Source organism: Oncorhynchus kisutch, linkage group LG28, assembly GCF_002021735.2.
Source record: "Oncorhynchus kisutch isolate 150728-3 linkage group LG28, Okis_V2, whole genome shotgun sequence".
Taxonomy (NCBI): Eukaryota; Metazoa; Chordata; class Actinopteri; order Salmoniformes; family Salmonidae; genus Oncorhynchus; species Oncorhynchus kisutch.
The window spans coordinates 11193006-11220258 of record NC_034201.2 but is presented as its reverse complement, the minus strand read 5'-3'; the positions used below and the strand labels follow the sequence as shown (position 1 = coordinate 11220258).

Below are 27253 nucleotides of genomic sequence, written 5' to 3'. Positions count from 1 at the left end.
TCTTCGACGGGGACAAGGGGACGAAGCTTCCAAATCGGTGTCTTTCCCGCAATTGCATTTTGAAATGTTATACGATCAGAATGCAGTTCTCTTGAGCATATGGGGGAGAGGAGAGTGGGTTGCTCATCACAGTAGCAGGCCCTAGAGAGGGCACAAGGGCAGGGCAGACCACTTTCATTACACATCATTTTGTGTCACCTCTAGCATGAGGATAATGCTCTTTACTGTTTGACCAAATCATGGTTTTACCCATCTAAAAAATAGGACGTTTTGCATGAGGTGACAATGTCGAATGTGCTCTAAGTTTTATAAGCACCCTTTCCATTTTTTACCATCCATGATCTTGGCTGTCTAACTGATGACAGTCGGAGCAGGTCTCTTTGCTGATGTCGCTTTAGCCCAGTTTTCTGACTCCTATTTAAAGTCGATCTTGGTAGGGGGCCGGTCATTGCCCACTGATAAGTCGAAGGCTCATTATAGATAACAATAGTATAATAGAGAAACAGGCCCATATGCTGCCAGGCAGGTCAAATTTTTCCATGTTTAATTTTGATATTTAAAAAGAAAGTATGTAAATTTCAACCAGCACACCCAACAAATGGTCTAGCCCTTCTGGCATTTGCCAGAACTGCCAGATGGCCAACCCACTCCTGTTCCAAACCAATTAGCACCATCCCTTGCTAACAAGCCTTAATTGGTGGTCTAACTGTCACTCCTTGACAACACTTAAAAGTCAATGCAGATTGAGGAAAAGAAACTCACTATTTAATATTGACTTTGCCCAGAGGGTATCCTATGAAGCTATATCTACTCAAGGTTTTCTAAAGATAACCAGCTTCAGTTACCCTTACATTCCAGCTCAGGCTTGATCCATACTAAAACTGAATATTTGCCCTCCGCCTGCTGCAAACTCTAGCAGGCTTGTAATTGTGTGTGCATGTCACAATGGCTCGTCAAATGCTGAAAAATCCATGGGTGAGTCATTGCCTAATTTTCATTTGTGTCAATCAAAACATTTTAAAGTTCTTGCAAATCCAGCAGGCTTTCGTGTGACATAGTTGTTATTATTAATGTCGACGTTGGTGTACTTATCAATGCACAAGCAAGTCATGCACAATTAAGTCATACAAGTTTCTCTAGTCAAAATATCGAATAGGATTAGTGATTTTTACAATACAAAAAATCCCCTCTATCACAATCCTATTGAACTACCTTTTTCCTATTGGAAATAAAAAGTGATCCTTTAAGATTCTCACAGATCTATAGGATATTGTGGCACCTGTATTAGAATCATTTTGGACTACTTTCTTTCCTACTGGGAATCAAAAGTAATCCTATTGGACCCGATATAATTCTTGCATCCTATAGGATTTTGTGTCACCTCTATCAGAATCCTGTTGGAATTCTATTGTACTACTGTATCCCTATTGTATTCAAATGTAATATTGGATCCTATAGGTTTTTACTAAGTCTTGTTGGATTTTGTCACCCCAATCAGAATCCTATTAGAACTATTTTTCTTATTTGAACTCAAATTAGTTTGTTACTCGTTCCAGTACAAAAAACATTACATTTTCATTGATTGTAAACAGTTCTATATTAATTTCTGTTTTAGTCACCTTGAAGAAGATGTGTCCCTCTAAGAGTGACGGATGATGTCAGCTAGCGCAAGCTATTTGTTTCCTCATGAAGATGTCAATATTTTCATCAATGTGCAGCATTTTTTTCACTTGTTTTTATGCTAGCTAGCAAGCTAAGAAACCACTGTTTGCCACAATTTGCGTGTCAGCTGACTAGCTAGCTAAGTTGTAGTCACTGTTATAGCAGATGAGAAATGTTTATCTTGTTTTTTTATTGCTAAACATACTGTATGTGCCTTTTATTATAGGCAAGTCAACCCAGTTTTCATGATTTCTGGTAGATCATCGAAATAAATCAATCACATGTTTTTGGAATTCATTAGTTTTTACCTAATTAAATTCCTAAAGGAAAATAATGTTGAATGTTCCATTTATATTCCTAAAACATAAGTTTAAAATGATGTTATGACTGCTTCCTGTTGACAATAACTTTTAATAAATAGCCCAATGTTAAAACACTGTTTTGAAGTGTCCAAATCAATAGTGTGATGTATTGAAAAAATAAAATGTACTACCTACACATACAGTTGAAGTCGTAAGTTTACATACAACCACTCCACAAATTTCTTGTTAACAAACTATATAGTTAAACTATATCATTTTGGCAAGTCAGTTAGGACATCTACTTTGTGCATGACACAAGTCATTTTTCCAACAGTTGTTTACAGACATATTATTTCACTTATAATTCGCTTTATCACAATTCCAGTAGGTCAGAAGTTTACATACACTAAGTTGACTGTGCCTTTAAACAGCTTGGAAAATGATGTCATGGCTTTAGAAGCTTCTGATAGGCTAATTGACATAATTTGAGTCAATTGGAGGTGTACCTGTGGATGCATTTCAAGGCCTACCTTCAAACTCAGTGCCTCTTTGCTTGACATCGTGGGGAAATCAAAATAAATCGTAAACCTCCAAGTCTGGTTCATCCTTGGGAGCAATTTCCAAACGCACAGAGGTGGCAGCATCATGTGGTGGGGGTGCTTTGCTACAGGAGGGACTGGTGCACTTCACAAAATAGATGGCATCATGAAGGAGAAATTGTGGATATTGTGGCAAACCTCTTCAAGGTTAGGAGCGTTTGTCACAAACTAAGTGGTAAACTGTCACCAAATCACCCAAGAATGAGAGTCCTTTCGAACAGGACAGTACCTGTGTGTTTGTTTCTCCGTCCTGGTCCACCCAGGCCGTAGGCGAGGTCAAGGATAGCAGGGTTCGGTACACGAATCGGGTTCTCGGTAGGTCCAAACGCCAACAGGTAAGTCCAAAACAATCCAGCTCATACACGGTAAATCCAGCCAATCTCTATAGTCTCTTTCTCTATTGTTCATAGCTCCTTCCAGCACTCTCTCTTCCTCTTCCTGGTTTTTCTTGACCCGTTATCTGTGAGTCGGCTCCACCTTCTGAGGGTTCCCCTTGCTTCTGGGACTTGTAGTTTTGGCGGTCGGCCATTTTGTGATCTGTAGTTCTGACAGGGGTGGCCATTTTAGTGATCGGGCAGAGCCACAATATATTGAAGCAACATCTCAAGACATCTGTCAGGAAGTTAAAGCTTGGTCGCAAATGGGTCTTCCAAATGGACAATGACCCCAAGCATGCTTCCAAAGTTGTGGCAAAATGGCTTGAGGACAACAAAGTCCAGGTATTGGAGTGGCCATCACAATGCCCTGACCTCAATCCCATTAGAAAATGTGTGGGCAGAAATGAAAAAGCGTGTGCGAGCAAGGCGGCCTACAAACCCGACTCAGTTACACCAGCTCTGTCAGGAGGAATGGGCCAAAATTCACCCAACTTATTGTGGGGAGCTTGTGGAATGCTACCCGAAACGTTTGACTCAAGTTAAACAATTCAAAGGTAATGTTACCAGATACTAATTGAGTGTATGTAAACTTCTGACCCACTGGGAATGTGATGAAAGAAATAAAAGCTGAAATATATCACTCTCTACTATTATTCTGACATTTCACATTCTTAGTGGTGATCCTAACTGACCTAAGACAGGGAATTTTTACCTGGATTATGTCAGGAATTGTGAAACTGAGTTTAAATGTATTTGGCTAAGGTGTATGTAAACTTCAGCTGTATATAAAAACATTATGCTGGATTTCAAACAGACGACTGATGAGCCGCTGAATAGCAGTTTGATCATGACAACATGACATAACCAAAGAATGTTTGTTTATTTGTCATTAGAATGTCTAGCATCTGTTTGATGCTACAGAGCCCCATACAACTTAAATACATTCTGCGAATCTATAAAGGCAGACAAATTTCAAAGATTGATATTTATTTTGGGGTTTCCAACCCTGTTCCTGGAGAGCTACCATCCACTATGTTTTCACCCTATTCTAGCAGACCTGATTCTAATAATTAGCTGGTTGATAAACTGAACCAGGTTAGTTACAACTGGGGTTGGAGCGAAACCTACAGGAGGGTAACTCCAGGAACAGGGTTGGAGACCCCTGTTTTACCACAGGAGGTTGGTGGCACCTTAATTGGGGAGGACGGGCTGGTAGTAATGGCTGAAGTGGAATGAATGGAATGGTGTCAAATACATAAAACGTGGTTTACATGTGTTGATGCCATTCCATTTACTCCGTTCATGCTCCTGAGTGGCGGCGCGGTCTAAGGCACTGCATCTCAGCGAAAAGAGGCGTCACTATTGTACTTGGTTCAAATCCAGGCTGTATCACATCCGGCTGTGATTGTGAGTCCCATAGGGCGGTGCACAATTGGCCCAGTGTCGCCAGAGTTGGCTGTCATTGCAAATAAGAATTTGTTCTCAACTGACTTGCCTTGTTAAAGAGAGGCTAAATTGGAAAAAAGTATGTTTTTACAAATACAATATTATGAGCTGTCCTCCCCTCAGCAGCCTCCTGTGTGTTCTACATGGTCTTATGCTGAGCCACACTGGCTGAGTTTAGACAGTCAGCCCAATTCTGATATTTTTTCCACTAATTGGTCTTAATCACATCTTTTTAAGAACTGATCTAGCATCAGTAAATTGGCAGCAAGATTGCTAGCCAGCTGAGACTGGCTGAGAACCAATCATAGACAATTTATACACATTCATCATTGCTACCAACACACAAACAGAGTGCGTTGCCATATCGACAATTCCATTTTTAGTAAGAGAGTGATTTCCAGACGAGTGGAATAGATTGCAACCAAATTGAGATTCCAAGTAAGAGTAAAATTAGCGAGCTAACATCAGTCAAAAATGGAACAAACAAAACATTTACTATTGATGAAGGTAGCTACCAGTCTAGCAGTGACTAGCATAAGCTAAATTGATTAGCCGTGAGTACATTTAGATTTGCCATTTAGTAGACACTCTTATCCAGAGCAACTTACAGTAGTGAGTGGATACATTTTAGTACTTTTTCCTCGTGGGTATCAAACCCTCAACCCTGGCATTGCAAGCGCCATGCTCTACCAACTGACCCACATGGGATGCCAAAAGCTACATGATTTAGCTGATGGCTAGTTCAATACAGCATTGTAACCTTAGCTAGCTAACTTACCCGGCTAGGCTAGCAAGCTAGCCAACGTTAGGTTACCTCTACTGGAGAATCTTCCATTTTGTGAAGGAGAATTTATTTTTTATCTACGGTATCGCAATACTTCTCGGATGTCATCGAAATGGATTCCCCATCAGTTCAGCCTGAAAATCCCTCTGATAATCTTTGGTCACCACATAATTCTTGTTAGCTGAAAACTGTGACTGATGACTGTCTTCAGCAAATTCTCTTCTAAGCAGTGATATACAAATTATTCTCAGATTCACTGTGGCCTATGAATCGTTAGTTTAAACAGTGCATACACATTTGCCCCTGCTCTATTGAGATATGAGTGATTAACAAAATAGTGTTGCATTTACCTTTCTGCGTTGCTGACCAACTTGAAACAAAATGCAACAATCCAAACACAGCTTGCTGTCTTCTACAAGTTTTCCTCTAAACAGTGACATACATATTCCCAAATTCCATTATTTTTATTTTTTTTAGTAAGGTCATTTTTAACAGGACGTGTCCAACTCTCCCCTCCCATTCTATGGATTTCAACGTGATATCAATATGAGTGATCAACAAATAAGTGTTGCATTTCTCTTTCCGTTTTGGTGACCCCCAAATCAAAATGCATTACTCAAATGTAGCTGGTTGTCTTCAGAAACCTTCCAGGCATTGCTGGCTATCAATGATCCCGGTCAACAATTCCCCCAGCTCATCTGTCTCTGGTCTTAGCAGTCTTGAAATGTTCCCTATGAGTAACAGCATGTCTTCTTTAAGATAATGTTGATGTTTTTCCACAGGAACTTAGAAAGACAATATATATTCTCATCGACGGGGCTGTAGTGGAGCAGATTGAGAGCTTCTAGTTCCTTGGTGTCCACATCAACAACAAACTATCATGGTCAATACACACCATGACAATGCCTTTTCCCCTCAGGAGACTGAAAAGATTTGGCATGGGTCCTCAGGTCCTCAAAGTTCTACAACTGCACCATCAAGAGCATCCTTACTGGTTGCATCACTGCGTGGTATGGCAACTGCATGGCATCTGACCGCAAGGCACTGCATATGGCCCAGTACATCACTGGGGCCAAGCTTCCTGCCATCCAGGACCTCTATACCAGGCAATGTCAGAGGAAGGACTCCAGCCACCCTAGTCATAGACTGTTCTCTCTGCTACCGCACGGCAAGCGGTACCGGAGGGCTAAGTCTAGGTCAAAAAAGCTTAACAGCTTCTACCCCCAAGCCATGAAACTCCTAAACAGTTAATCAAATGGCTATCCGGACTATTTGCATCCTCCCCACCCCCCATTTTTATGCTGCTGCTACTCTCTGTTTATTATTCATGCATAGTCACTTTCCCTTTACCTACATGTACATATTATCTCAATTACCTCGGCTAACTGGTGCCCCGGACATTGACTCTGTACCGGAACTGTATATAGCCTAGCTACTGTTATTTTATTGTTGCTCCTTAATGTTTTGTTATATTTAGCAATGGATCCTCGTAAAATTATTTAAAATGTACTCATTCCAATTACAGGGCCAACAGAGTCCTGTTTTGTTCTTTTTTGGGATACCTCCACAAGTTGGCAGTGGGTAATTTGCATGCCTGCTGCCTTAATCCTTGGGAATGGTAGCTGTTTCCTAGACTCCCATTCCAGGATCAAACCCTGAATCCCCATTACCAGTGTTAGGCACAGAAAGCACCATCAAAAGTTGATAGGGCATACATTCGAATGAAACATCACCGCCAAGAAGGGCCTGTGATTGGCTCGAGGTTATCTAGAGTTTAAAAAATGTGTCCGGGGCACCCGATAGTACACCACATGGGTTTTGGGCCTGATAAATGCACGGATACCCAAAGGTAAACTCATTGGCATGTATTAACTCTAGAACTGCCACAGTTATCCAAGTAACATTGGAGCTATCAAGGAACTATAACTGATGAGCCATTCGCAGTTTCACTGTACGGGTAATGTGTACTTTGACTTCAAATCATATTTTAGTGGTCACAAACACGTGTTTAGCAGATGTTATTGTGGGTGTAGCGAAATGCCTGTGCTTCTTGTTCCGACAGTGCAGCAATATCTAACAAGTAATATCTAACAATTTCACAACAAATACCCAATACACACACATCTACGTAATGGAATTAAGAATATATAAATATATGGACACGCAATGTCAGAGCGACAAAGACTAAAATACAGTAGAATAGTATAGAATACAGTATATACATATCAGTAATGAAAGATATCTAAACATTAAAGTGACTAGTGTTCCATTTATTAAAGTGTCCAATGATTTCAAGTCGGTGTATATGGGCAGCAGCCATTCTGTGCTAGTGATGGCTATTTAACAGTCTGATGGCCTTGAGATAGAAGCTGCTTTTCAGTCTCTCAGTCCCAGCTTTGATGCACCTGTACTGACCTCGCCTTCTCGATGATAGCAGGGTGAACAGGCAGTGGCTCGGGTGGTTGTTTTCCTTGATAATCTTTTTGACCTTCCTGTGACATCGGGTGGTGTAGGTGTCCTAGAGGGCAGGTAGTCCCCCCCCCCCCCACCCCCCAGTGACGCGTTGGGCAGACCGTACCACCCTCTGGAGAGCCCTGCAGTTGTGGGCAGTGCAGTTGCCGTACCAGGCAGTGGTACAGCCCGACAGGATGCTCTCAATTGTGCATGGCTTAATCTTTGAGACAAGCATATGCTACTACGAGGCTTAACCAGTTATCCCCCAACAACATTGCATTTTGCACACAGCAAGGCGCAGGGGCACAGTCCTTTCATTTTATTTCATCACAACATGTTTTTATTGCTTGTTATACTTCAATTGTACTTTATGTTCATGATTTTCACATTTAATGCCACATTGTGTCGCACCAAAGGACTAAAAAACAGACTCCTTTTATGGCACTGTCAGAAAAGTGTCATATTTGTATCAATATTTCTAAAAAAGCTTAGTCTGTCTAGACCATGTGCTCCAGCAATGTCTTTTGTACTTCAAATCAAATTTATTTATATAGCCCTTTGTACATCAGCTGATATCTCAAAGTGCTGTACAGAAACCCAGCCTAAAACCCCAAACAGCAAGCAATGCAGGTGTAGAAGCACGGTGGCTAGAAAAACTCCCTAGAAAGGCCAAAACCTAGGAAGAAACCTAGAGAGGAACCAGGCTATGTGAAAAAAAAGAGAGCATTAGAGAGAGCATATGTGGGGTGGCCAGTCCTCTTCTGGCTGTGCCGGGTGGAGATTAAAACAGAACATGGCCAAGATGTTCAAATGTTCATAAATGATCAGCATGTTCGAATAATAAGAAGGCAGAACAGTTGAAACTGGAGCAGCAGCACGGCCAGGTGGACTGGGGACAGCAAGGAGTCATCATGTCAGGTAATCCTGGGGTATGGTCCTAGGGCTCAGGTCCTCCGAGAGAGAGAAGGAGAGAATTAGAGAACGCACACTTAGATTCACATAGGACACCGAATAGGACAGGAGAAGTACTCCAGATATAACAAACTGACCCTAGCCCCCCGACACAAACTACTGCAGCATAAATACTGGAGGCTGAGACAGGAGGGGTCAGGAGACACTGTGGACCCATCCGAGGACACCCCCGGACAGGGCCAAACAGGAAGGATATAACCCCACCCACTTTGCCAAAGCACAGCCCCCACACCACTAGAGGGATATCTTCAACCACCAACTTACCATCCAGAGACAGGGCCGAGTATAGCCCACAAAGATCTCCACCATGGCACAACCCAAGGGGGGGCGCCAACCCTTCCTCATTGCAAGAGGAACATCCCCTGTGCAATGGTGCCCGAATGCATACCCGTTTTTTAATCACAGTATTGTGTCACACCAAGTAGACATTGATTACATTTTTTCACCAAAACCAATGACAACTATTTGGAAATGTCATGAATTGACATGGAGACTTTTATTTCTTGAAATAGACTTGTGTGTCACGCCCTGACATGAGTATTCTTTGTTTTTTTCATATATTTTAGTTAGGTCAGGGTGTCACATGGGTGATGTATGTGTTTTTCTACTGTCTAGGGGTTTTTGTAGGTTTATGGGGTTGTTTACCATCTAGGTGTTTATGTATGTCTATGGTTGGTTCTCAATTAGAGGCAGCTGTTTATCGTTGACTCTGATTGGGAACCATATTTAGGCAGTGATCTTCTTTGGGTATTTGGTGGGGTATTGTCTATGTGATGTTGCATGTTAGCACTCAGTTTCGATAGCAGTCACGTTTGTTTTGTTATTTTGTTTGTTTAGTGTACTTCGTGTTTTTTCGTCATTCGTTAAAAGTATGTATTCACACCACGCTGTGCTTTGGTCTCCTCACTACGACGATCGTGACAGAATAACCCACCTCCCTCCTGCCGAGAGCCGCCAGAGTCTCCCGTCTGTCCTGAGTCGCCAGAGTCTCCCGTCTGTCCTGAGCCGCCAGAGTCTCCCGTCTGTCCTGAGCCGCCAGAGTCTCCCGTCTGTCCTGAGCCGCCAGAGTCTCCCGTCTGTCCTGAGCCGCCAGAGTCTCCCGTCTGTCCTGAGCCGCCAGAGTCTCCCGTCTGTCCTGAGCCGCCAGAGTCTCCCGTCTGTCCTGAGCCGCCAGAGTCTCCCGTCTGTCCTGAGCCGCCAGAGTCTCCCGTCTGTCCTGAGCCGCCAGAGTCTCCCGTCTGTCCTGAGCCGCCAGAGTCTCCCGTCTGTCCTGAGCCGCCAGAGTCTCCCGTCTGTCCTGAGCCGCCAGAGCCGCCAGCCAGCCAGGAGCCGCCAGCCAGCCAGGAGCCGCCAGGAGCCGCCAGCCAGGAGCTGCCAGAGCCGCCAGCCAGCCAGGAGCCGCCAGCCAGCCAGGAGCCGCCAGAGCCGTCAACCAGTCCTGAGCTGCCCCTCAATCCGGAGCTGCCCCTCAGTCCAGAGCTGCCAGAGTCGCTCCTCAGTCCAGAGGCGCCTTTCCGTCCAGTGGCGCTCTCTACGACGATCTTCAGTCCGGGGCCCGCTGCGAGGGTCCCCGCTCCTGAGGCGCCACCTAAGTGCGCAAAGACTGAGGTAGAGCGGGGTCCACGTCCCGCACCCGAGCCGCCGCCGTGAAAGAGGCCCACCCGTACCCTCCCCTTTAGATTAGGTTATTGCGGCCGGTGTCCGCACCTTTGTGGGGGGGGGGGGAATACCTGAGTATTCTTTGTTTTCTTTATATATTTTGGTTAGGTCAGGGTGTGACATGGGTGATGTATGTGTTTTCTACTGTCTAGGGGTTTTGTAGGTTTATGGGGTTGTTTACCATCTAGGTGTTTATGTATGTCTATGTTTGCCTAGATTGGTCCTCAATTAGAGGCAGCTGTTTATCGTTGTCTCTGATTGGGAACCATATTTAGGCAGCGATCTTCTTTGGATATTTAGTGGGTTATTGTCTATGTGATGTTGCATGTTAGCACTCAGTTTCGATAGCAGTCACGTTTTGTTATTTTGTTTGTTTCTTTAGTGTACTTCGTGTTTTTTCGTCATTCATTAAAGTATGTATTCACACCACGCTGCGCTTTGGCAGTCTTTTTCAAACCAAACACAAGACCTGTTAGTTTTGAATGATGTGTCTAATGTAGAGACCTGTGTTTTTGCAAAAAAGTGTGTTTTACAATTGCAAACTGAGTGTAAAGCAGATAATATGCTTGCAGTTTTGCAGACTTGGTCTGAAGAGTCGGTACATGAGTTAATGGTTTCACTGAGCGTGCCTCAAGTATCACTTTTAGTGTGTAAGAGATTGTAAAAAAAACTGCAAGACTGACTTAGCAGATAACTTCTTTGTTGAGGAAAAATGTACTTTTCTCTCCTAGCTATCTTAAGATGAATGCACTAAATGTAAGTCGCTCTGGTTAAGAGTGTTTGCTAATGACTAAAATGTAAATTAATGGACCAACCCCCATTTAAATTCCTCGGCTGCATCTGTAATGTCGCATCACCTCCACAGTAACATGATGTTAATCCTGTGGTGATGTGGTTAACTATTTTGGGACAGCTTAACCAATATCAAATTGTGTGTGTGTGTGTGTGTGTGTGTGTGTGTCCTGTTCCTCTCAGACAGGCAGAAACAGCATTATAAACAGTGATGGGATTATTGTTGGTCCATGTGAAGCTGGAACACTCGGCTTTTTGTGTATTCTGTGGGAGTTCAGTTATATCGTCCTTCGATACTCAAAGACAATCTTTAATAGAGTCAATAAAACATTTTAGGAAACTTCAACACATTTTCTATGAAGGTAAGAGTAAATGTTACCCCTATATCTACATCTAACCAATAGATGATACATGTGTATTATGCAGCTTACGTCATTTTAACTATCGGACATTCTGCATCTATCCATGTTTACAGCATGTAGGTCTATACCTCGGGTTGCAAAGCTACCGGTAATGTAACAAAGTTAGCAGAATCTTCTGTAATTTTTATAATTAACAGTTAATGGCAATCTATGGTAATTTTATATTTGAATATTTATTTTTAAAAGTATTCATATTTGTTTGTTATCTGTGTCCATTTTGTCCATTTTGTGTTTCTAGTGGATAGATCATATGGTTGAAGAGAACTGCCTAATTAATGAAAACATATTCTAATCAACAATGGCATTATTTTCAATTAAGTCTGCAACTCTTCCAACTATTTACTTTTTTCACAACCGCCACAGGTTTGGCGACAAAATACTGAGAACAAAGACATAAAAAAAAATATAATAATAATAATATTGACAGTCAAATAAATAAGTCTATAGAAAATATATAAATTCTATTTCATGCTTAAACTCTCATATAAAACACTAATGATATTCACTAAGTTGATGGTTTATATTTAAGATGTTTTACAGCTTCGTCATTATATTTTATATTTTAAAATCATCTTATTTAATTTATTTTATACATTTGACAAGGCCACACAAAGGACTAGAGATAATTAGATACCTGTGATAATCTGAAGTACCCGAAAGGGCCACCCTACCTACATGTACAAAATAACTTGACTAACCTGTACCACAGCACATTGACTCGGTGCCGGTACCCCCTGTATATAGCCTCATTGTTGTTTTTATTTGACTATATTTACTTTAGTTTATTTAGTAAATATTTTCTCAACTCTCATGAACTGCATTGTCGTTAAGGGCTGGTAAGTAAGCATTTCACTGTAAGGTCTACACCTGTTGTATGTGGAGCATGTGACTAATACAATTAGATTTGATGTCTTGTGATAAATTACATAAAATCCTTAAAAGTTACCAAAATTCTGGCAGTTTACGGGTTCCCAGTTCCCAGTATGTTAAGTAGCCTTCATTTATGTTATGATACTCTTTGTCTCGTTAAAACATATAATTTTCACTCTAATTTTGTGGAAATTGATTTCCTGGAGCAGCACTGTCTGTGACAGAGGTGTTCCTCCAGTAATCGAAGCCATTAATCCTGACATCTAATTGGTCATGCAAGGCCATTGATTAGGCTAAACCAGAGGGTCCCATAATAACCTGGACTCTGCTGTTGATCAGTTTTTTTCCCAGCACATTCTGTACTTTATCTTTTCTTTGTCATCTTAAATGCTTTTTATTCATTACAGCTGCATATGCAACCCATATAGGCACATCTTTTGTATTCTAATCTAATCCACTGAAAATAATTAGATGAATGGGTGCAAGCAAGATTGCATACACATTATGATTTGTTATGAATTCTCACAAAATCAGGGTCCAACCACACATCATTCAAGTTAAAAAATCCTTAAAATAAAACCTTCAGCCACAAATTATCTTTCAATCCTCAATGCAGAAAGGAGGAAGCTGAGGGCCAAATTAGTTATGTTTTCTGGCAAAGACAAAATTGTTTTAGCTTGGATGGTGTGCAGTCACATTAGATTAGCATAATGTGCAACCTGCTGCACTACAGAACATCCCTGTTTGCGCCTTTGAAGTGGATCAAAGCCCCACAACAGGATGTTGGGATTTAATAGACAGCCCCAATTCATCAGAGAAGATTTGGCAGTTCACAGGCGGCAATTAGTGCACCTGACATGTTATATATGGGTACCTACTCCACTACAGATCACAGGAGTTGAGTTCATGTCAAGCCTTTCAGAGAAGAGTTGAAAACTCGTTTTGATTAGGCTACCACTGGCTGACAGACAAAAAGGTCCCAATTGAATTGGATTACAGCCTACTCCATATTTAGGCGTATATCAATTGCAGAGAGAGAACGAGAGAGAGAGATTTTCTCTTGTCAATTTATTGCGACTGCTCAAGAGTGTTTTATGGGTAACTATTTGGTCAATCTTTCTATTCAGAACTACTAGAAGACTGTTGGAACTGGACGAGAGGTAAAGACACCTGGAGCCATACACTCGTGATGAGGGCAGCAGCGCTTTCCTCCCCACCTAATAGAGACTGTCATGAGAGCGCATCTGAGCAGTGGGAGGTTGATCCTCAACCATTACCATCCACTGTCGTCGATGACACCCAGTTTTTTAATCCCCCAATTTTAACCCGATGTATGACTCTGCCAGATGCTTTGTACAGACGACGACAGAATCCGAGAGGAGAGTGGTATGATAACACGGTGTACAGTGACGCCAACCATCACGACCAACAAATCGTCTCGATGAATACATATGAGGACCACAACGGTGCATATCAGTCTCAAGTAAAAGAAATCCCTTGGAATTCAGATGTCGGGCTGCACGATTTCAACAGCCAGTGGGATCATTCTGATTACGATCACAGCAACTCACCTCAGAAAACGTAAGTGCGACACTTGTTGGGCGATACCGTAAATAACCACCATAATAATATCAGGACATGTTATCATATTACCGAGAGTGGTGTATGTTGAGCCAGTTTTTACATTCAACATCACTACATCAAGGCAGTGGTGCCAGGTGAAGTGGGTATACTCTAATTTAGCCGAAAATGTCCCAAACGGTCCGCTCAGCGAAGGAAATAGGCCCTGTGTGAAAAATGATATGACAAACAAGTGACATACACTCTGAATTACCTACAATTACAATTCCCATATTTGTCGTTCATAGTCAGGCCAACCCAAGCTGTACTGTGTAAGTAGGCTAATAGTAGGTCTACTACTGAATGATAAATAAGTCTGAATTTCTGACTCAGGTGACAAAGGTTTCTGATTTTTATTTTATTATTCAGGTTTTTGCTCAAACCTCTTAAGGATCCGCCCCGTTTTCTTTCAATTTTCTCCTAAAATGACGTACCCAAATCTAACTAGCTGTAGCTCAGGCCCTGAAGCAAGGATGTGCATTTTCTTGATACCATTTGAAAGGAAACAGTGGAAATGTGAAAAGAATGTAGGAGAATATAACACACTAGATATGGTAAAAGATAATACAAAGAAAAAAAACAATCGTTCATTTTGTTTTTAACCATTATCTTTGAAATGTAAGAGAAAGGCCATAATGTATTATTCAAGCCCAGATGGAATCTAGACTTTGGCCACGAGATTGCAGCAATTTGTGCAAAGTTTTAGACTGATGCAATGAACCATTGCATTTCTGTTCAAAATTGTGTATAAAGACTGCCCAAATGTGCCTCATTTGTTTATTAATAGCTTTATGTTCAAAATTGTGCACTATCCTCAAACAATAGCATGGTATTATTTCACTGTAATAGCTACTGTAAATTGTACAGTTCAGTTAGATTAACAAGAATTTAAACTTTCTGACAATATCAGATATGTCTATGTCCTGGGAAATTCTTGCTACTTACAACCTCATGCTAATCGCATTAGCATACGTTAGCTCAACTGTCCCGTGGATGGTACAACGATCCCAATTATTTTAATGTCACTTTTTTTTAAATGCATTTTTCCAAAACAATGCTTAAACCACAATGCTTACTCAGTGCACAATGCTACCCCAGTGCTTCCTCAGAAGATCACTCTTGATATCTGGAAAAAATCTAAGACATTTTGATTTTTCAGTGTAGTTAACCTTCAATTCAAGTGCACAGGCACCTAGCACTGTTGTCAGTTAGCAGTGTTTCTGTAGTACATGAGATGGAGTTTGCAAAACAGATGGCCAATGGATTAACACAAATAATCATGATATCATTCTGCCTGGTAGGCATAGAGTATCATTAGTATGGCTATATTTTTCCTGTCCGTTAATTGTTTGAAACCTGGACATTTTACTTCATATTATGAGGCATGTCTTATCTTGCTTCAAAGTTACCTATAGCCAAAATCCCACCATAGAAACGTGTCTGCAATTATTTTTATAAAGACTTCCTCATACGTTCACATAGACTTCTTATATATTCTCCTGTTCTGTTGGTTTTCTTTCAACTTTCGTTCGTTGTCATTTCATAGTCATATTAGCCACTCACGATTGTGGTTGCATCTTTAGATCTTCCCTCTTTCAAAATTTCTAACTGATATTTCAATCTCTGTCCTTGAAACCGCTTTGCGCAGTGCTCATTTTAGAACTGTTTTTCCCGCAAATTGCAGTTTGGAACAATCGTACATAGGCCTACCTCCATTGCTGCGACTAAAATGTGATGATGTAATAGTTCATCAACATTTAAGCTAAATATTCTGATCTGTTCCATCAGCCTTATTAATTGATTTGGCGTATACCTCCACTACTTTGATATGCATCCGTGGGGATTATTAAGAAACGAGTATGCCCACATACAATAAGTGGGTATACCCTCCACTACACCACAGCATCAAGGGAAGTATACTATTATTTCTAACAAACATATCTACATATATTTCAAGATGTTGTGTATCCCTGATAATAATCAGAATTAATGGAAACATAGCTTGTCCAAAAAAAGTAGTGAACTTACCCAGTGTCAGGGATTCTTGAAAGATGGGGAAAATCTGAACTATTTTTTTTAGTACACATTTTCTTAATATTGACAACATTTAAAAGATATATTTTCAAAGACCAAAGTATCAGCTATCAGATCATCTAAAGGAACAACCTAATTATTTTAAGTTTATCTTGAAATGTAACTTAATAACTGGATTTATGTAAACTCCGTAAGACACCTTAAATGGTGTATTGAGAAATATTTTAAGTCCGACAGGGCTATTCCAAGAAACTACATTATTCATTGTCGCTCGTTTTTGGAATTTTAAACACTTGAGAGTTTGAAATAGACAAGAGCATTGACAGGCATAGAGCCGCCATCTTGTCTATTTCAAATCTTCTCTCATTGATTGAGAAAGGTGGGTGTCCACTGCAAAGTGCTGAATTACATGGTGACACTCGTCTCGATCAATGAGAAGATTTGTACCCGTTGTATTACGTCATGGAGCAAAACATTTATTTAATAACGGAGCATTTTCTAAATTCAAATTAACCCCTTGGAACTAGACATTGAAGTTTAGAAGATGGTTGTCTTCCAAGTCGGAATTGAGGAAGTATGACCAAGTAAAGGTTGGTCGAAAATTCTGTGCTCTGCTTTACACTACCTACTGTGTAACTATCAGAACTCAGGATAAGACCCAGATGCAGATCATTTGAATCATATAAGTTTATTTACAATGCAGGGGGCAGACAAACAGGTCAAGGGCAGGCAGAGGTCGGTAATCCAGGACAGAGTCTGTAAGGTGCAGAACGGCAGGCAGACTCAGAGCAGGCAGAATGGTCAAAACCGGAAGAACTAGAAAACAGGGACTAAAGCGAAAAGGAATATAGAAAAACATGCTGGTAGGCTTGACGAGACAAGACAAACAGAGAACACAGGTATAAATGCACAGGGGATAATGGGGAAAAAATGGTGTAGCCAACCCTGTACTCCAGGTTGGCTCAGTGGAGGAGTCACGTAGATTTTTGCTATAGGTCAAATCAAAGGAATAAGCTTGCCTTTTATAATGTGCAAAATGTACATGTACACAACAATACACACCAATCTCAAATGTAAAATAATGGAATTAAGAAATATTAGGATGAGCAATGACAGAGTCAGGAGTGTGTGTGTGATGGGATGTATAGACAATATGGACAGTATATGGATAGAATGTGCAGTATATCTGAAGAATAGTATATGTACAGCAATAGTTAAATAGGATAGACCTTGATGAATACAGAATATACATATGAAGTGGGTAAAACAATATGTAAACATCATTATAGTGACCGGTGTTCCATCACTATGCACTGTACATAGGACTGCAGCCTCTGAGGTGCATGGTAGAGTAACTGGGTGGTAGCCGGCTAATGACAGTGACTAAATTTCAGGGCAGGGTACTGGGCGGAGGCTGGCTAGCTGGGCGGAGGCTGGTGACTATTTAACAGTGATGGCCTAGATATAAGTTGTTTTTCAGTCTCTCAGTCCCAGCTTTGATTCACCTGTACTGACCTCATCTTCTGGATGGTAGCGGGGTGAACCGGCCGTGGCTCGGGTGTGTCACGTTCATCATAACGATGAGACCAAGGCGCAGCGTGAGCTGAATACATTCTTCTTTTTTTACACTTAAACAAAACGAACGTGATGCTATAAACACGAGTGCTGGCATGCAACTACACACAGACAATAACTCACAAAACCAAAATGGAAAATGGCAACCTAAATAGGATCCCCAATCAGAGACAACGATAAACAGCTGCCTCTGATTGGGAACCAATTCAGGCCACCATAGACCTACATATACCTAGACAAACCAAAACCCCATAGATGTACAAAAAACCCTAGACAAGACCAAAACGCACATACCACCCTCGTCACACCCTGACCTATAATTTTTTTTAAATAAAATAACTAAGGTCAGGGCATGACAGGGTGGCTGAGGTCCTAGATTATATTCTTGGCCTTCCTGTAACACCGGGTGCTGTAGATGTCCTGCAGGGTAGGCAGTATGCCCCGGTGATTCATTGGGCAGACCTCACCACCCTCTGGAGAGCCCTGCGGTTGCGGTCGGTGCAGTTGCCGTACCAGCCCGACAGGATGCTCTCATTGGTGCATCTGTAAACGTTTGTCAGGGTCTTAGGGGCTAAATCTAATTTCTTCAGCCTCCTGAGGTTGAAGAGGTGCTGTTACACCTTCATCACTACACTGTCTGTGTGGGTTGACCATGGTATAGCCATAGATTCCTGAAAAATAATTTATAAATCCGTCTTAAGTTTAGTACAACTGTCTTCCTACACCTGTCTTACTACATTATTTATGAGATACTACATTATTTATGGGTAGGCCTGCTATGATATGACATTCCTATTATGTCTAACACTCCCATTTTGAGTATTTGTAAACAAACATAATATAACCAAATATGTAAAACTACTGTATCCTGTTGAGCTCATGGACCTTGCATCACCATCAGTAACTTAAGTATATGTCTTGCTTAGCTAGTACTGTAGGCCCACACACAGCAAACCTCTGGCTGTCAAATAAAGCCATCATTCAACAGATGCAGATCACACCTATCTCCATAGAGACACACTTGTCAATGGCTTAGTAATGGCTTAGTAAAAAAATCTGTGGAGACTAAGAATGTTGTGTATTATACATGCTGAAATTACATACTCATGCCATTGTAGCTAACAAAAAACTATTAAAGCACTCCCGACTCTATCATTTGGAAAAGGGTAAATAAACATCTGCACTGAATGTTTTCTTCAGCTTACTCTTCTCTTCAGTTCCTGTCAACTTCCTTGTAGTCTGAATAGTGTTTTTTTGTCACCGCCTTTCTCCATCCAGAGTTGAGAACATGCACCGTAGAAAAACGACTGTGCGAGAGAAGGGCCGTCGGCAGGCTATCCGTGGGCCTGCTTACATGTTCAGTGAGCGGGGCACCAGTCTCACTTCAGAGGAGGAGCGCTTCCTAGATGCTGCTGAGTACGGGAACATCCCAGTGGTGCGTAAGATGCTGGAGGAGTCCAAGACCCTCAACGTCAACTGTGTGGACTACATGGGCCAGAATGCACTGCAGTTGGCTGTGGGTAATGAGCACTTGGAGGTGACAGAGCTGCTGTTGAAGAAGGAGGGGCTGGCGCGTGTGGGGGATGGTCTACTCTTTGCCATCAGTAAGGGCTATGTGCGCATCGTAGAGGCTATCCTGGCCCACCCTGCATTCGGAGGTGGGCTGCGCCTAACCCTAAGCCCCCTGGAGCAGGAGCTAAGAGATGATGACTTTTATGCTTACGATGAAGACGGTACACGTTTTTCCCATGACGTGACCCCGGTCATCTTGGCTGCACACTGCCAGGAGTATGAGATAGTGCACACGCTGTTGATGAAGGGAGCCCGCATCGAGAAACCCCATGATTACTTTTGTAAATGTAATGAGTGCCATGACAAGCAGTGCCGTGACTCGTTCAGCCACTCCCGCTCCAGGATGAATGCCTATAAAGGGTTAGCCAGCGCTGCCTACCTCTCCCTGTCTAGTGAGGACCCTGTATTCACAGCTCTGGAGCTCAGCAACGAGCTGGCTCGCCTGGCCAACATCGAGACTGAGTTCAAGGTGAGAAAAACACAAAGACCAAGCTTGAGGGTGAAGGAAAGGGTTTACTTTTCACCTATGTAATGTATTGGCTTGCTTTCTCTCACACATGCTCTCCCCCCTCTTACTCATTTTGCAATATTTAAAAGCTTTGTGCAGATATTTTTGTGAAAGCCCTAGAGCTGACTTTTGTCTTTTGATTACTCACAGAAATGATTAATTGGGAAGAGATCAAATCAGTTAGTCCATGTACAGCATACTTCACCAAATGACACACTCTAATATTATTGGAACCCGCTGTGAGAAAATTAAGATTGGTCCCAATCTCAAATCGGTCATTGACCGGTTAGAAATTATCGCAACGTTAATTTATACTGATTACAGACCTCTCCAAAGAGTTTGGGTGGAGGTTTAACATAGATGGGTATAAACACAGACACGCACACAAGGACACACACTGTATCTCCTCTGTCTGAGGAACACCCACAGAAAGATGTACAAATGCATGCATACACAGTTTATGCACATTATAAAGAACCATGTGTGACCAACACAAACAGTGGCATGCAAACTCACACCCACACACCCTGCCTGAATGAGATAAGAAAATATACACAGCCTTTGTCAGTGCAGAAAAGGTCTGTGGTTTTCCAGGTTTCTATTGGAATATTTTACATGTAGAGCAAAAAGTGAGAGACTGACATTAACAATTCACCAAAAGGTGTGACCCCTGGGGTTTGCCTCATTTTAAATAATTCTCACATCTCTTTTCCTCTCCTTTTCTTTCTCTCCCTATCCTTCTCCCTTTATCTCTCTCTATCTCGCTCTCGCTCTCGCTCTCTACTCTCTGTGTAGAATGACTACAGGAAGCTGTCCATGCAGTGTAAAGACTTTGTGGTGGGAGTGCTTGACTTATGCAGAGACACGGAGGAGGTGGAGGCCATTTTGAATGGGGATGTGGACCAAGCTCTGCCCAGTGATCACAGTCGACCCTGCCTCATCCGGGTCAAACTGGCCATTAAGTATGAGGTCAAAAAGGTTAGCTGAACCACTCAACCTTAATCTGAAATCAAACATGCTATTTTAAATGTTTCCTAACTCTGGTGTTTGTCTTTGTACATCTCTGTTATTGTGTCTAGCGTGATTTAATAGTCTTACATTTGAATTGCAATCAAGAGCACAATGAGAAAGAAACATTTGATTAGATTCTCCCAATCTTCACGTCCCCTATAAAGGGTTTATTTAAGAGGCAATCTGGAATGGGATATAAATGAAATACGTGTTTTACAGCTGTTTCACATCCAACAATGGATTCTACAACACAATAATATGCAAGGTATGACAAAGAAGTCACCCTTGGCCTATGGTTATCAATGTTGTTGTATGTCATAGTTATTTTTCATCATGTCTCTGTAGTTTGTGGCCCATCCTAACTGCCAGCAGCAGCTTCTGACCCTGTGGTATGAGAACCTAGCTGGACTTAGGCAGCAGTCTGTTGGGGTCAAATGCTGGACAGTCCTGGGAGTGGCGATCGGCCTTCCTTTCCTCGCCATCGCATACTGGGTCATGCCCTGCAGTAAGGTACACACAATCCCTTTTCTATTGTGTTCTTAGAATCACTCATTAACATGTTTGTGTTATTAAAAATAGTGATATGTTTATATCATGAGGTTGATGGTTGCCATTTATGCGGTTGATTTCCTCTATATCAGTTGGGTCAGATTCTCCGCAGTCCCTTCATGAAGTTTGTGGCCCATGCTGTGTCATTCACGATCTTCCTTGGACTACTGGTAATCAATGCCTCGGACCGCTTCGAAGGGGTCAAGAACCTTCCCAATGAGACAATAACAGACCACCCTCATCAGGTGTTCAGGGTCAAAACCAGTCAGTTCTCCTGGACTGAGATGCTCATCATGAATTGGGTGCTTGGTAATTTATTCTGGTTTTCAAACAGCTGCTTTTGTGGGAGAGACTTTATTATCTAGTCTATTCATATGTCTTTGTACCTGTCTCTTCACCATGAATAAAATCTTAAAGTATTCAAATCATACCACTCGTATGCTCAAAACAGAGAGCTTTTGCACCTACTGAAAAGCACTCTCTTCATTAGGGATGATCTGGTCGGAGTGTAAGGAGATCTGGGCTGATGGGCCTAGGGAGTACATCATGCACCTGTGGAACGTGCTAGACTTTGGCATGCTGTCCATCTTCGTGGCATCCTTCACAGCTCGGCTCATGGCCTTCCTGAGGGCCTCTGAGGCCCAGCTGTATGTGGACATGTATGTGCCCAACATGCCCAACATAGACCTGAGCAACGCCTCACTGCCACCAAATGTAGCATACTACACCCATGGTCAGTGACACTTAGAAAATGATAATAACAATGCTTAATCTCTGGTCATTCTTTTGAAAAAGCGGTGATTTAAAAAAAGTTATGTAAAAAGAGGACTGCAACCTATGATATGAAAATTCAAGGACTTGGTACAATGAGGTTCTATCTGCAAAATATGGAGTTTTGAAATTAGTATTTTTCAAGTCCCAGATCTCAGAACTGTGTCTTCCTCTTTCATGCCTAAATAAATATATCACCTTGCATACAATTATTTTTGATTGACATACGCAGTGTTATGTGATCAGACTGCAGGTAGAACCTTATATAGCGCCAAGATAAAAAGGTGTTTGCACAGATGTTTCTCGAGTCTCCCATGTGAAGCACCACCTAATGAGAAATTCTATGTGAATAACACATTTTTTATCGAAATGTCTCTCTCTCTCTCTCTCTCTCAGCCAGGAACAGGTGGTTACCCTCCGACCCTCAGCTGATCTCCGAGGGTTTGTACTCCATTGCGGTGGTGCTCAGTTTCTCCCGCATTGCCTACATCTTGCCTGCCAATGAGAGCTTCGGCCCACTTCAAATCTCCCTCGGCCGGACGGTCAAGGACATCTTCAAGTTCATGGTCATCTTCATAATGGTCTTCCTAGCTTTCATGATTGGCATGTTCAATCTATATTCCTATTACCTTGGTGCCAAGTACAACCCCGCCTTTACCACGTAAGTGCCCTCCTGCCTATTAAGTGCTTTAAGTAGAGATGTATGCATGTATGTCTATGTATTCATTTGTGTGTTATTTATTAATGTCCGTGTGTGTGCGTTTGCACGCGTGTGTGTTTTGTTTGATTATGTGTGTTCACAGGGTGGAGGAGAGCTTTAAGACTCTATTTTGGTCCATCTTCGGCTTGTCCGAGGTTATCTCTGTGGTCTTGAAGTATGACCATAAGTTCATAGAGAACATTGGTTATGTTCTCTTTGGCGTCTACAATGTAACCATGGTAATCGTACTGCTCAACATGCTGATTGCAATGATCAATCACTCCTATCAAGAGATTGAGGTGAGACTAGGAACCAATAGGCCATAAATACCACTAGGGAATTCACAGGAGATATATTGTCAATAATCAATGATTTGAGGTCAGAGTGGAATTATGTCAATTTACAGTATGGGTGAGTTGTTATACTGTTATGTTCATGTTGTATTCATGTACCATTTTGTGAGTACACTGTTGTGAGCAGTTATGATAAAATAATCAGACCATATTAGATGAATTGTATGATTGTGCTCCAAACTGAGTCATTGCCCCTCACCTATCACTACTCTCCATTTATATCATGGCCTGTCTCAATCTCAACAGGAGGATGCTGATGTGGAGTGGAAGTTTGCCCGTGCCAAACTCTGGCTATCCTACTTTGACGAGGGGCGTACTTTGCCCCCACCATTTAACCTGGTTCCCAGCCCCAAGTCTTTCTACTACCTAGCTCTGCGCACAAGGGCTTGTCTGGTGAGGCTGTGCAAGGCCAAAGCTCGTCACCATGACAACCAGCGTGAGACAGCCATGATCAATTTGCGATTTAAGGTCAGAAGTTGGCTTTTAGGGAGAGGCTGTAGCCAGTTATATATCTTCCTCTTTAATTAATGAAATTTTAATGGGTGTGTGGTTTCTGTTCCATTTCAGCTTAATCAGTACAGACCTCAAACCAGGACACCAGGGCAGGATGACTTCACCATTAGAAAACCCATCAAACATCCTACTCGATACCAGGTACTTCCTTCATACAGGTCAATTTGATTAATTAGCCAGATCAGACGATATTCAGACATGCTACATTCTGAACTGTTCCGATTCTCCCTATTTTCTTGAAAGAAACTGATGAAGAGGCTCATTAAGAGATATGTGCTCAAGGCTCAGGTTGACAGTGAAAATGACGAAATCAACGAAGGTAAGAATGATTCCTATCCATTTATGTAAGATCTCAAAGCTGTTGTGGAATACTCATCATTCTTACAGCCGCAAGGCTGTGACGTGGAGTTGTAGTGGATTGAGCGATCAATAACCTGTGGTGCAATGCCTTGCAGGTGAGCTGAAGGAGATCAAGCAGGACATCTCCAGCCTGCGATATGAGCTCCTGGAGGAGAAGTCTCAGGCCACAGAGGAACTAGCTGACTTGATCCAACAGCTTGGTGACAAGCTTAGCAAGAATGCCAAGAAACCCTGATGGGAATTGAGGGGTGTTCTCTGTATAAGAACTTTGTATAAAACCTCCAAACTTAGATCCATAGTGTGTTGTTAAATTCTGGGATTGCACTCCACTTTGAGATGTAGTGTAGGCTCGCTGTAGTTGTGTTCCTCTATATTTAAAAATATATATATATTCACATTAAATCATTCTGCCTGTAAAGTAGTAGGATAACCTTGGCGGAATGCTGATGAATGTGTGTGGACAAGAGTATTTTACATTTGTAAAAAAAAATGTTTGTATTGAAATATTTAGACATTTTTAAATAAAATTATCATTATTATTGAGTAGGCCTGCCTGCATTATTGATGCTATTGCAGCACACTCCTCAGCCTGAAACATCCCCACTTGCACCACCAAATAGCTAGCTTGCTCGTGTGGTGCCAATTGGTAAGGCACTTCAGGAGGGTGGTCATGTGTGCTACCAAGGCAGAGGTCCTGGGTTCAAGTCTCAGTGTGAGCTGAATCAGGTAGTGGTAATCACTAAACAGGCAGTGTTATGTCCTTTACAGTGGTGCCTTGACCCGGATCTACAGTTGCACTCAGCTCAAAGTTGGGGTAACTGTTGAGTAAGTGTGAGGGGTGGGATGTGTGAAACTTACTCCCCAGCTAGCTTTTTCTTTTAGCGCTGACTGGTAAGATCCTTTAGGAGGGCGGCTACATGGGCTAGCAAGACAGAGGTCATAGGTTCGAGAATCTGTGTGCGTCGACTCAGGAGTAAGTGATACTTGCCATAAAATAAGCGGCATGATGTCCTTTATTAGTAAACATGAATTAGGAAATTCAATGATGAATAAGGCAAGCGAATATATCTTCTAGCAGCCCAAACTGACCGTTGCAAACAATACACACATTTATCTACAATCTCCCAAGAGAAATGTCATCCTGAAAATAACTTTCTTAAAGGAGCAATAGTACTGTACTCAACTTGTCATACTCCAGATCTAGTAAATCTGTCTTTCAACAATATATTGGTCTAATAAGACAAAACACAAGTGAGGATCAACATGTAGATCTAGATCACCAGCTTATAGTCCTAAAAACCTGAAAGAAGTTACCTCTAGTTCCTTCAGCAATTCCTTAGGGGAAAATTAATGGGGAATGAATAAGGTTTTGAGGTAAATGCTGGAAATAAGGTCTGTGGTTAACACAGGCTTAGGAGATCTTATACATTTTGTTCTATGAGATATCAGTCAGTTCAGTTAACACAACCTTTATGAGTTATGAAAACTTGTGCTTTTTTTTATAAATGCTTAAAAATGCACAAAGTGACATTAGCTGATGAAGATAATCTCATGGAACAAAACGTGTACCACAGACCTTCTTTATAGCATATATCAAAGCACTCCAATCATTTCACCATAAGCTTTGTCCAACAAACTATGACGGAGGTAGTACCTTACATTTTTTTTTTTAAAGACTCCATTATTATTCCTCTCAATAGCTATGTTTACATCCAATTGGTGACTTATTGTAAAATCTGCATAAAAACAATATGCACCAGAGATGTGTTTCCATCAAATCCTATTAAAAGCTGTACGTGATGACAGAGTACATAAAAATACCCTTTGCTATTAAATTCCCATGTACTGAATAAACAAATACAAGTTAAATGGGTTTTCATCGCATTTTCAACTCTACTGATGGTTTTCTCACAAAAAATTGTTTAGCGTTATATGGAGTGTGCCCACTCTGGTATTGGAATGTAAACTCTAGCCAACATCTTGCCACTACAGTGCAGGTGTATATATGAACTTCACCAACAGAGCAGAGCAGATACCAGTCTTTGTGGAAACTATCTCCGACTACATTGATTCTCCCCAAGGTCAATACTTCAAAAATATAAATTACACACCTACCTTGTACCCATTTCTGTCCTCTGCAGATGCATGCCTTTCGTTGTTTGCTGAAATCCACTTTCTAAATACACATTAATGAAATACAACCAGCAACTTTGCTTGTTTAGGTTTCTCAAAGACGGCAAATTGAATCTCTGAAGACGTGGGCCTAGAGCTCACAACAAATCATACAATCTACAGGTCCCACCAATTTTGTTTTTCACATACTTCGTAAATAACAGGTGTAAAATATCAGTGAAATGCTTTCTTATGGGCCCTTCCCAGCAATGCAACATTTTTAAAAAAACAATACAAATAATTGTAACACAAGGAATAAATACACAATGAGCAATGATAGCTTGGCTATATACAGTGCCTTGCGAAAGTATTCGGCCCCCTTGAACTTTGCGACCTTTTGCCACATTTCAGGCTTCAAACAAAGATATAAAACTGTATTTTTTTGTGAAGAATCAACAACAAGTGGGACACAATCATGAAGTGGAACGACATTTATTGGATATATCAAACTTTTTTAACAAATCAAAAACTGAAAAATTGGGCGTGCAAAATTATTCAGCCCCCTTAAGTTAATACTTTGTAGCGCCACCTTTTGCTGCGATTACAGCTGTAAGTCGCTTGGGGTATGTCTCTATCAGTTTTGCACATCGAGAGACTGAAATTTTTTCCCATTTCTCCTTGCAAACAGCTCGAGCTCAGTGAGGTTGGATGGAGAGCATTTGTGAACAGCAGTTTTCAGTTCTTTCCACAGATTCTCGATTGGATTCAGGTCTGGACTTTGACTTGGCCATTCTAACACCTGGATATGTTTATTTTTTAACCATTCCATTGTAGATTTTGCTTTATGTTTTGGATCATTGTCTTGTTGGAAGACAAATCTCCGTCCCAGTCTCAGGTCTTTTGCAGACTCCATCAGGTTTTCTTCCAGAATGGTCCTGTATTTGGCTCCATCCATCTTCCCATCAATTTTAACCATCTTCCCTGTCCCTGCTGAAGAAAAGCAGGCCCAAACCATGATGCTGCCACCACCATGTTTGACAGTGGGGATGGTGTGTTCTGGGTGATGAGTTGCTTTTACGCCAAACATAACGTTTTGCATTGTTGCCAAAAAGTTCAATTTTGGTTTCATCTGACCAGAGCACCTTCTTCCACATGTTTGGTGTGTCTCCCAGGTGGCTTGTGGCAAACTTTAAACAACATGGATATCTTTAAGAAATGGCTTTCTTCTTGCCACTC

The 27253-nt window shown here is 41.5% G+C and overlaps 1 protein-coding gene and 1 long non-coding RNA gene across 2 annotated transcripts; both read left to right on the top strand.

Moving 5' to 3' along the window:
- The first annotated feature begins 719 nt into the window (after positions 1 to 719).
- LOC116358155 (uncharacterized) lies at positions 720 to 2101 on the top strand. The gene is made up of 2 exons (XR_004206044.1): positions 720 to 975; positions 1616 to 2101. It is a non-coding gene; the product is annotated as an uncharacterized LOC116358155 (long non-coding RNA).
- An 11056-nt stretch (positions 2102 to 13157) lies between these two features.
- LOC109872495 (short transient receptor potential channel 7) lies at positions 13158 to 24449 on the top strand. Its single transcript, XM_020463755.2, has 12 exons — positions 13158 to 13920; positions 18847 to 19609; positions 20444 to 20626; positions 21005 to 21169; positions 21301 to 21517; positions 21699 to 21941; positions 22376 to 22640; positions 22783 to 22978; positions 23279 to 23500; positions 23600 to 23686; positions 23789 to 23864; positions 24001 to 24449. Exons 1-12 carry the CDS (start codon positions 13529 to 13531, stop codon positions 24138 to 24140), a joined length of 2949 nt encoding a protein of 982 aa, XP_020319344.1. The 5' UTR covers positions 13158 to 13528; the 3' UTR covers positions 24141 to 24449.
- Positions 24450 to 27253: the final 2804 nt, after the last annotated feature.